The 11,731-nt window shown below is 30.2% G+C and overlaps 1 protein-coding gene across 1 annotated transcript; it reads left to right on the top strand.

The window, feature by feature from the left end:
• Window positions 1-6,046: 6,046 nt before the first annotated feature.
• On the top strand, window positions 6,047-6,295 carry HELRODRAFT_79409 (hypothetical protein; the record flags this gene model as incomplete). The annotated part of the gene is made up of 1 exon (XM_009019322.1): window positions 6,047-6,295. A coding segment is annotated over one exon (249 nt), but the record flags the coding sequence as incomplete, so codon positions are not given.
• Between the last annotated feature and the right edge of the window lie 5,436 nt (window positions 6,296-11,731).

The raw sequence follows: 11,731 nt of genomic DNA, 5'->3' as shown, positions 1-11,731 counted from the left end.
GAACAAATTCTGTCGCTATATAAGTAAAATTTTTCATTATTATTACTGTTGCTGTTATTATTACCATTATTAATATTCTTATTATTTCGTATTTGTGTCTTATCATTTTATGCAAGAAGAATTTTAATAAATTAAATATTAATTTTAATGATGACGTTTTTTGATTGGTGTAATAATAAGAATAATAAAAAATAGAAAAATAAAAGGTACTTAACGTTATAGCAGTCACAAATTTATTCGAGAAGGAACTGACAGCCTTCTGACATCGAGTTATGTAGTACGTTCGAGAAGCGTCGTTAAGAATCGAGTAGTGAGTGTTAGTGTCGAAAGCGATATGTGCCGCTATGGCTGATAAATAATTAGGATGATGATGATGGTGATGATTGGCTAGGCGTTGATAATGTCATTGTATTATTGTTATTGATATAGGTTAGTGAATTTTGATTCGGAAAGCGAGAGTTCTAAATGTCGATTTGATAGTGAAGTTTTTTTTTATCTGCAATAATAATTAACATTAATTATTGATTTGTAAATAAATAAAAAAAATCGATAATTTAATAGCTATATTGCTTCATTTTTAACTTTGATTAAACGAATCCACAGTCGAACGGGCAGGTATGACAATATCTTCTTGCTTGAAAAACTCGTCGCTTCATTCCTCCGTTTTCCCTCCGTTCATGCCTCCTTCCCTCCATTTGATTTTTTGAATTCAATTTTAATTAATCTTATTAGAAAAACATTGAAACAAAACGTTCGCTTATAAGTCAAATAAAAAAAAACAATAAAATAAAATTTTATTTTTATTATTAAATAATTCTAAAAATTATTCAACTACAACTACTACTAATAATAATAATAATAACAAAAACAACAATAATAACAACAACAATAATAATAATAAACGTATATCACGTATATTTAAAATACAGTAAACCAGCATTTGCGCTGTTACCTATCAATGGAATTATTATTATCATATATAATAACTATGTAAATGGATTGTGTCTGGTTCCTGCTACTTATGTTGGAATTAATTATTCCTCTCTATCTGGTTTTCCAACTTATTTAAATAATTGTTTTCAAAATTTTGTGTATGTAAAACATTTGTGAACCAAACGTAACATAATTATGAACATCATTTACGAAATCATCAGTTTCTGTTTGTTAATTAAGCTTTATCCCATTTTTTTCGTAATAGATTATTGAATGGATGAATAGACTGATAGATGGACTAAAAGATGCATAAATAGATGGATGTAGAATAAAACTTATAAAAGATATATAGATAGATAGATATCTATATATAGATAGATGGACAGATGTCTGAATGGATAGATTGTTGGATCGATGAATGAAATAATAATAAATGACTGAATGTATTTATAAGTGACTAAATATAATGTGTAGTTAACAAATGATAACTAAATGGATAAATGGACGAATGGACGAATGAATGATTAATGGATGAATCAGTGAATAGACGGTAGATGGATAGATGAAAAAGTATCCAAGCGGAGGATAAAGATTCAACTGATTTTAAAAAAAGCGAACTAAAATTAAAAAATTGTTCGATCAATGAACATAAATAATCTAGTAAAATCTATTAAATTATATAATGAACACAAAAAACATCGACATTAAAAAGATGGGTGATCAGAACGATGACAATGGTGAGTTTCGTAAGTGATTAGATTATTTATCAGAGTGACAATGAATGAATTTTCAACTAAACAAAATGTAATTTAAATTCAGGCATGATGTCGAGAGGAAATCAGCGGCTGCATGCAGCTGATGGATGATGATGATATTGAAAACTATTTTAATGAAATTAGTTCCATTCAATTCAGGAGAAAATTATAATTAGTATCTGATTTATAATTAATAATTAAATTAATATTACAATGTTGACACTAAAAAACGTAAGTTGCGAAATGTGCTGGCTTGACGTACGCTGTCAGCCGTTGAAAAACTTAACCACACGCAAAAAAGTTTCATGTGTGTAAGACAGGTTTTCAGGTCGTAACCGTTTATTTATTTATGAACTTGTGAAGTGAATACTGCCAGCTTATGAATGGGTTGCAAAGGTTTTTGCGTCTCTGTCGTTCATCCAACATTGCCTGGTCGAAAAGACACCTAGTTCTTGAACAGACGTTGCAAATGAATACCAACCTCTCTCCCACCTACCCGGGTTCTTGCTAGAGGTCTACGCGGGAACACATTTCTATTCCCTCACCCGCCCCTCCTGAAAATAAATTTTACCTCACCCGCACCCAGTCCCTCACAAGTCTTTCCTCACCCGCACTCATTCCCTCACAAGTCTTTCCTCACCCGCACCCATTCCCTCACAAGTCTTCCCTCACCCGCACTCATTCCCTCACAAATCCTCATTTTCCCGCACTCATTCCCTCAATAATTATATAATTATTAACAAAGACAATAAAGTATCCTTAGTCAGTTGTACATAGAATGTAGTACATTCTATGTACAATTTTTATTATAAAAACAAACAAGAATACTGGTTAATGTTAGGGTTTCAGTAAATTGTTTGTAAATTTTATACCACTCCTTGACTGTTGAGAAAATAAGTACGTTATTCGCTGACTTTTGGAAGATATTAACTTTCTTGATTGCCGATTTGTCCATATTTACCAAACTGCTAACACGAGGTTGTCGTTCAAATAAAAAAAAGCAAAATGAAAATAGAACTCGCTGATCACGTATTTATCTGCGTAGTAAACAGTTGATAAAGACAGATTCTGTATTCAAGCTGCATACTTAATGTTGTGTTTTGCTGTTTTGTAGAGTTGAAAACAAACTAAATAGAAAACAATAAGCGTAATGTACGTACACTAATTTATTACGTAAAATAAATATAACGTTCTATAACCAAACGCATTGAAACGAATTGAACGAACAAAAAAGCATGTCACAGTAAAAGTCACACTGTACATTAGGGTGGTCACAAGAAATTTTTTTTCAAAATCTTATCGGGGGAACCCCCTAAATTGTGCCACTTGACTAAAAAATGACATTTGTAAAGTTTTAGCTCAATTGGATAATGCTAACCCGTGCCTCATCGAGGTTAAAATTTCGCAGTTTTTGGTTTGTAAAATAAAAACGGTTCATTCTAGAAACATGATTTTATTTTGTTCATTGATTAGTTTTCTTCAAATGTTACAATGATCACTATTTAGCTACAAATTATAGTTTCTGACATATTTGCATTGTTACAGATACACATTGAAAAAACGTTGAATTTCTCCATAACACAAAAACACACAATAAATTATTTACTATTACTAACCCGGGTGCTCTATGTTGTTTTTATGCATTAATATTAAGATCTTTCGGTTTTTCTACAATTTCTCATTTTTGGTAAGGAGCAGTTATACATTGGGATGGGAAATTACTTCCAGATATGTTAAATAAAGAAAATGTTGAAAGAGTTGCAGTCTTAATTAGCTGTGGAGAAGAAGAACAGTTAATTGGAGTTCCCCAATTAGAAAATGGTGCTGGCAGTACAATTGCAAAATCTGTTCATTCAGAACTTGGAAAGTGGGGTGCACTTGACAAGATTCAAGCAATGTCCTTTGACACAACTGCCGTGAATACTGGCCGCATTAAAGGTGCTTGCGTTTTATTAGTGCAATTGATGGAGAAAAAATTATTGTATCTTCCATGTCGCCATCACATTTTTGAGGTAGTTTTGAGATCAGTTTTTTAATGCACGTAACAAAATAAAAATCAAATAGCAATTCCTGATCAAGTAAAAATAAAATTTGATAATTATTTAATTAAGAATTTTTTTGAGAGATTAATTATGATAAAATTGGATATGGTCAAGAAGAAGTTTAAAATATTCTGACATCAAAGATAAAATAATTTTAATGAAAATAAATTGATCATAAATAAAAAATGAAATAACTTTATAAACACAGATAGATTCATTAATTGTTCAAGTTAGTCTTAGGTCTACGGTAAATCTAGTTTACAAAGCAGGAAGGCAAATTAAATGTCTAATTTTTTTTGACACTTCATTATTTTTTGTAATTGGTAAGTTATATTAAATATGATCTTTTAGAATTTCACGACAGAAATTAAATTTTACTAACACTGGTTGTAAATTTTTTTTGTTCTTTGTTTACTTTGTATCGAGATTGTAAAGACGGCTCTATAGTATATATACATCTTTGACACTGCTTTTACAAAGGCTCTAATAAGTCTGTTTTGGAATATTGTTTTGTTGGCGACTCTATCTTCCTGAAGATCATCATCATCGTCATCATCATTTGATATCAGAAGTGTCAAGTAAGTTTAACATTGTTGTTGTTCCTTATTTTTATGTTTTTCATTTGATTGTTTGTAATTAATTTTTTTTAAAATGCAAGCCTAGTTTGATTGTATTTGTTTCGTATTGTTAGTTTTTAAAGCATATATTTTATTTTTATTGAATTTAAAATGTTTGCGTTGTCATTTTACTCTTTTTAAATAAATTAATTTTTATTTCGCACTTTATACATACGCAAAACTGCTTATTTATTTTATAATTATCCGCACCATAATCCCAACATTACGAACATATGATAGTGTCTGAGTTTTGAAAAGACATTAGTCGAACCAGGTAATCACGTACTAAAAGCTCAAAGTATATTTTATTTTGAAAAATTTTATAAGTTGCTTTTGAATAAATGTTAAACTGACGTAAGTAGGTTAAATAATATTTATAATTGGTCTTATCAATATTATTGTACATATAATTCTTTTTCTACATTCTATCTATGAAGCAGAATTAAGCCGCATTAAAAGTTTTTATATTCAAAAGATAAAATTAAGGAATATTTAAAATTTTTAAAAATTTTATTGACTGAAATTAATTAATTTGCATTTGTTAACTTCACACAAATTTAATTTTCCAATAATGGTTGCTTGTTTTTCTACTGTTCTAAAGTTCTTCGAACAATTTTTGAATGATTTTAAAGTGTTGCTTCGATATCTTTTAAAGTAGGAAACATTTTCATTTTGATTGAAATAAACGTTAAAAATTTGCAAACAAATGTGCTTAATTATTAAAACTTGAATAACGCGCTGTTTACAAATTTTTTAGTTTTACAACTGGATGGTCAAAAAAATGTAATAAATTTTGTACTATTACTATAATATACTATTAAATTTTGTAAATTTTATTCCGATTTTTGGTTGTATTTTTTTTTAAACTAAATTCATTAATATGAAATATATATTTATTTATTCCAACTTCTTTTATTTTCCCATTTTAGGAAAATTATTTATTTATTTTCATTCTGACTGTTCTGAACTCAAGAAACTCTTAAAAACTGAAAAACAAAAAAATTGCTACTATTAAGTAAGTGAATTTTTAGCCAATTTTAAACAATTTGAAATCTTACAATATTTTTAATTAAATTGATTTACAAATAAGTGATAATAAATAGAATCTGCAGTTTGAATGTTTCAATTGCAAAATAATTGCATAGATGCCAATTGGTAACGTATCATTATTTAAATAATTTGCTATTCTTCTGTTGGATAAAACCATCATTTAATTGTTTAATAATTTTTTTAAGGATTAATTATGACAGAAGAAAATGTTTGGAACGACTTTTCTTCAGAACAGAACTTTCCTATTGATCTTTCAAAACGTGCTAGAAGTCTTACTGCAGATGCTAATGAACCAACAGAGGTTCAGAGTTTGTGCACCAATGAAGAGAAAAAAAATTTTGAAAGTCTAAATCAGATAATGTCTCACTGTTTTTCAGAACAGATAATTCCAATTGATCTTTCAAAACGTTCTGAAAGTCTTACTACAGGTATTAATCAAACTACAGATGTTCTGAATTTGCCCACCAAAGAAGAAAAAAAGAATTTTGAAAGTCTAAACCAGATATCGTCGTGCTGTTTTTCTGAACAGAACATTCCTATTGACCTTTCAAAACGTTCTAGAAGTTTTACTACAGGTGCTAATGACCCTACGAATGATCTGGATTTGCGCACCGATGAAAAGAATAAAACATGTAAAAATTTAAACCAGATGACGTCCAACGCATTTAAGACTCCGAAGATCAAAAGACCTATGAACGCCTTCATGCTCTACAGGAAAGACGAATCAGTCCAGTATTGTAAGACTTTCGCAAATATATTAGAAATGAACGCTGAACTGGGTAAGAAATGGAAAAATGAACCACAAGATGTAAAAGATCGTTATTTTAAATTAGCCGAATTAGAAAAACAACAACACAAACAACAGAATCCAGATTATAAGTTTCGACCAAATCGAAAAAATAATCAGGAAAATAAATCCCAATCCGTTTATGGTCGGTTAAAAGCATCCATCAGTGAATCTGTATTCAATAGCTTCCATGAAAAGTCAACAACTTTAAAAAATTATTCTTGTGCTTCTGATGATAATACGAAGATTTCAGCGGGATGCGCAAATAAACCTAAGAATAAGAAGGTATCAAATATGCAAGATAATGTATGTCGAATTCCTTCTGAAAAAATAATAGAAATTGATATTAGAAATTTCAAACCATCTGCACATGTCTTAAATGTGCGGGATAATAAAACACTAAGTATTCCTTCTGAAAAAATTTGGAAAAATTTTCAATCAGCTGCTCAGGTTTCAAACGTGCAAGATAATAAAAAACTAAATAAGCGTCAATTTCAACTTAAATCATATAATAATATTGAAACCTATGGAGAATGCAAAGCAGCCAAACTGAAAAAAATTGACAAAGACTTCAGCACATCTTATCCGTTACAAATGAAAAATGCGAGCTTGGCCATGAATGTTCGAAAGATATAAAAAATGAGAAACGTTTGACATGCAAAATTGAACTTCAAGATGATATGAAGAGTGTTCAAAACAAGGTGACTGAAGAATTAACATTTGACAAAAGCTTTAATAATTTTTTTTCCGTTGCAAACAAATATTGGAAAATTCGAGCATGGTCATGAATGTTTGGAAAATACGACCAATGAACAACTTTTGACATGCAAAACTGAACCACACGATGATGTGAAAATGTTCCGAACTAAGTGGCTAAGAATGTCACAACACCACAAAAGCTGCAATAGATATCATTTAAGTCCCAAATTAAATCTTGTAACCTATTCCTGGTTTCCATTAACAATCTAAACGCTCTATTACTAATCTAAAGGTCTATTAATATACTTTATTTTATCTTACCTGATTTGAAACTCTTGATGTTTCTCACAAGTTTTGTAATCTATGCTATATCTTTGATTCTGGCAAAGTCCCTTTCGTCTCAGATTAATAGTGTTTTTAGAAGTTTTTACTTTCATCTCCATAGTATAAACAACTTTTAACTTTTTTTGACGATCATATTTTTCTCCTTCTTGTTACTTTTTTAGTTTTATTTAGGATTGATTTGTTAGTACTAACTTATGCTACTAACAAGACACCTTGTTGTGAGTTAAAATAAATAAAACAAACACAATTCAGGCGTAATAAAATATTATCTTTATTCCCACGTGAATCTCGAACCGTTTCGTTTTACATGCTCTCAGGAAAAAGGGGAGAAATCGAGAGAGAAGCAAAGACATAAAAATTAATATAGATTAGGTAACATTGAAAATTGCAATAATCTTTAATAATAATATATGAGATAGTTAATAAATGAATGTTTGATCTCTACAATACTCCCCCACAAAAGGCGGAGCCGTTTAAAAATAAAAATATTCATTTCGTTTGTTGAATGTTATTCGCCTCCCTTTTCTGGAGTGTTTGGTTGTTGGTTCGGATGTGGTTGACGTCGGTCTTGTTTCTTGTGTTGTTGTTGCGCCTGATGTTGTTGTTTCTGTTGTAGAAAGTTTGTTGTTCGTTCTCGTTGTTTATTTTGGTTTTGGTTGTTGGAGGTAATGATAAACAAGCTGGCTTTAATCGATCAATTGACACATTTTGAAAATTTTCTGGTAACAATTCAATTTTAAAGTATTTTTCGTTACGTTCAATCACTTTGAAAGGGCCTGTATATGGTGCTTCCAGTGGACGACGTACTCGATCTACTCTTAACCATACGTGACTACTGTTTGAAAGGTCATTTGGTACGAAAGCTTTTGGTGTAGAGTGATGTTGATTGTTATTTGTTAGGTAGGCATTAAGTTTGAACATTTCTTTTGCTAGTTGTTTGATTTGACTAAATGTTATATCTTCATTTGAATCTGGGAATAAAAATCGACTTGGTAATAATAAGTTGGTTCCTGTTACTGCTATTGCTGGAGATATTTCATTTTCACAATATTCCCCCGCAAAAGGCGGAGCCATTCAAATGGAAAAATGTTTGTTTTTTGAGTTGAATTTGATTTTTCCACTCTTCTTTGAAGATGTGGTTGTTGGTACTGATATCGCTGGCGTTTAACTTGTTTCTCGTAATGATATTGCTTTTGACGCTGATAATTTGTTTGACATTTATCTTGTTTCATGAGATGTTGATGATGGCGTTGTTGCTGAAAACGCGGTTGCTGTTTTGGTTGCTGGTTCAAATTTTGTTCTGGCCTCTCATGCAACCTTCTGTCCAGCTGCAAACGATTTCTAGAATGAAATGTATGTGAGGACGATGAACTATGCTCTGCTTTTCTCTTTCTGTGATGATCTTGCTGCTGCTGCTGTTGAACAGAAGAAGGAAGAGAAAGAACTGGAAGAAGAGAATCGTTTATGTGTGAATTTGCTGATGGGATGGTAGCATTTTGCTCAGCATTTTGCTGTTGTGATTGTTGGATGTCATTTTTATCTTCGTTCTTACTCAGGACAACTTTTATTTTATTGGGCTCTTCTGATGGCTGCCTCTCTTCAATTTTGTTTACATTCATCAGATTCAAATTTATTTTAAAAGGTTCTTTTTCTTGGAATTGCTCTGGTTTTGTTAGTTTGAACGTTGATAATAACTCTGCTTTTAGAGCGTCGTAATCTGTTCCTCTTTGCACTTTTAATGACAAATTTGAGACTATATCCAACGGCAGGGAAATTATTACGTGATAGAATCTTGTTGTTTTATACATCACGTTTCGGAATTGAAATTGCATTTCGGAATTCTCGAACCAATCTGTTGACGCTGTTTTCTTGAAAAGAGGTAATATGGCGATCGGGTCATCATTTGGTTGGAACATTTTGTTTTTGTTTTGATCTTACCACGTGGATCTTCGTATTTCTTTTTACGTCGGATTTTCGTTCAAAATCACGTAGGATTTTCGTTCAGATCACGTCGGATTTTCGTTCAAATCACGTGGGATTTTTGTTCAGATCACGTCGGGGTCACCAATTTGTTAGTACGAATTTATGCTACTAACAAGACACCTTGTTGTGAGTTAAAATAAATAAAACAAACACAATTCAGGTGTAATAAAATATTATCTTTATTCCCACGTGAATCTCGAACCGTTTCGTTTTACAAGCTCTCAGTTAAAAGGGGAGACATAAAAATTGATATAGATTAGGTAACATTGAAAATTGCAATAATCTTTTATAATAATATATGAGATAGTTAACAAATGAATGTTTGATCCCTACAGATTATTGTAACTCACTCTATTATGGTCTTCCTGATTCTACACTCTATCCTTTAAGTAAAACTTTTAACTCTGCTGCTCATCTAGTTGCTCGTGCCCCTTTCTTTTCTCATATATCTCTCTATTTTGTTCTCTTGCACTGGCTACCTATAGAATATAGAATAATTTTTAAAATTTGAACATTTATGTATAAGTCTCAATTTAAATTCTTTCCCAAGTACTTATCAGATATATTAATTGAAACTAAACGCCACGGTTTACGATCGTCACCTTGTTCTCACTTCTTAACTCGTGTTAAACACTCCAAGCCATATTTTACCTCTGATAGGTTTTTTATTTGATTTAAAATTAATATCCCTAGTATGTTTCACATCACCACGGAAGCACCATCACCAGTAAAATCAAATGAATTTTTGCTTTCATTCAAATTTTCTTTTGTATTGTTTGGTTTTTATTAATTTGGCTTTGATTTTCTGATTTGTGCTTGGTTATATATTCTTTTCAGTTTTTTAAATTTATTCCTTTTCTAGTTGTTTCTCGTTTGATTTTAATTATTAAACTTTACCCAATTTTAAACACTAATACTCAACACACGTAAGTCGTTAATACTCAACACACGTAAGTCGTCAATAAAAGTCACCTTCCATTATTTTATGTACATGATCAATTTTGAGTTATTTAACGTTGAGCCGACAGAGTTCACAGAAACTGAAAGAATATCCCCAAGAACAAACTAGGTTGTTCTTTCGGCAAATGTCGGAGCATGGTGAAGAGCGGGCAATATAACACTACTTCACCAGCAATATTAATATACAAACAGCCATACTCAACATCTTTCAAGATTCAACTCAATTTTCAAAGCAAGAATAATAGATATAGCATTATCTTCCATATATCTACCATATATAACTCAGCTGGAAATATAATCTCAATTTTTTCAACTTTCAATTATTTTCAGTAATGTCGATTTTATTTTTTTCAAATTTATACCAAATAAAAAAAAATTAATTACCACATTGAAAAACAATTAAAAATTAAAATTTTAACATTTTAAATAAAAGCCATATTCCGAAATTAGTAAATATATGATTGTAACTTTTGACTCCACCCTCCAAATCTGCTCCAGAAGTAAGCTCCTTGTTCGATCGTTAAAAGTGAGCGAAGGCCGTTTTATTGATTCTAGTTATGTGAGCTATTAAGTCGAAGTCAGGTCACGATGATTTACTTAAGTACATATCAACCCGTTCGTTTTGATCGACCAATCAATCGATCAATCATTCAATTAATTAACTAACCAATTAGTTTTTCAATTTATCGTCAATTTCTTTATTAACTCATTTGAATATTCATTCATTCATTTATATTATTAATTCATTAGTTCGTTAATTCTTTGTTTGAAAAGTTAATTGGTTAAAACAACGCAAATGTATCCAAAGGAATTTTTATTTCCTGCTGAGATGCAAATCAGTTTACGTTGGAAGTCTGTGAAATATGGCGTATAAACAAACAAATTATAAAAAGTAATCAACATGTGATAGCACAAAATTGATTCAAATGAAAACACAAAGTAATGGGCTAAGTTTGTAAATTGTTAAAAAGTTTTCTAAACAAGTTACTAAAAAAAGAAGTTAAAAACAAATATGGAAAAAGTCATAGAGTTACAAAAACATAGACAAACATATGTATGAATAATATTATTATTTAAAATTGTAAAATTAAACTTTAAATATAGAAAAAAAATCAAATATGTATGATGATATGATTAAATAGAAATAGAAGTAAAATGAAACAAATCAAATAAAAAAATGTAGCTTACAAATTAGACATTTGTAAGCTAGCAAGGCACCAATCTGGACAACAGAGAGTTCCCTTGGCACATTTCATGGGGAAACAGTTGAACGAACATTTTTGGCAATAGTTTTGAGGAATGTTAAATATCTTTGGCACAGTTGGTTTTGGGCAGCCTTTTGTTAAGTTGACATAAATAAGGATGAAAATTATTTTCATTTTTATAAATAATATTTTATATATTTGTTTATATCTGAGATATTTTTAAAGGGCGCTTACAGACTCACCAATAATAATAATATTTGAAACAAAATATTTGAAATTATACGATTGTTCATGCTACGTGTATATATATCAAATTTTTGATATATATTCAATTCAATTCAATTCGTTTATTTCT

The sequence above is a fragment of the Helobdella robusta genome, assembly GCF_000326865.2.
Source record: "Helobdella robusta unplaced genomic scaffold HELROscaffold_24, whole genome shotgun sequence".
In the NCBI taxonomy this organism is placed as follows: Eukaryota; Metazoa; Annelida; class Clitellata; order Rhynchobdellida; family Glossiphoniidae; genus Helobdella; species Helobdella robusta.
The sequence above is the reverse complement of the archived record's forward strand: the minus strand, read 5'-3'. Positions and strand labels throughout refer to the sequence as shown.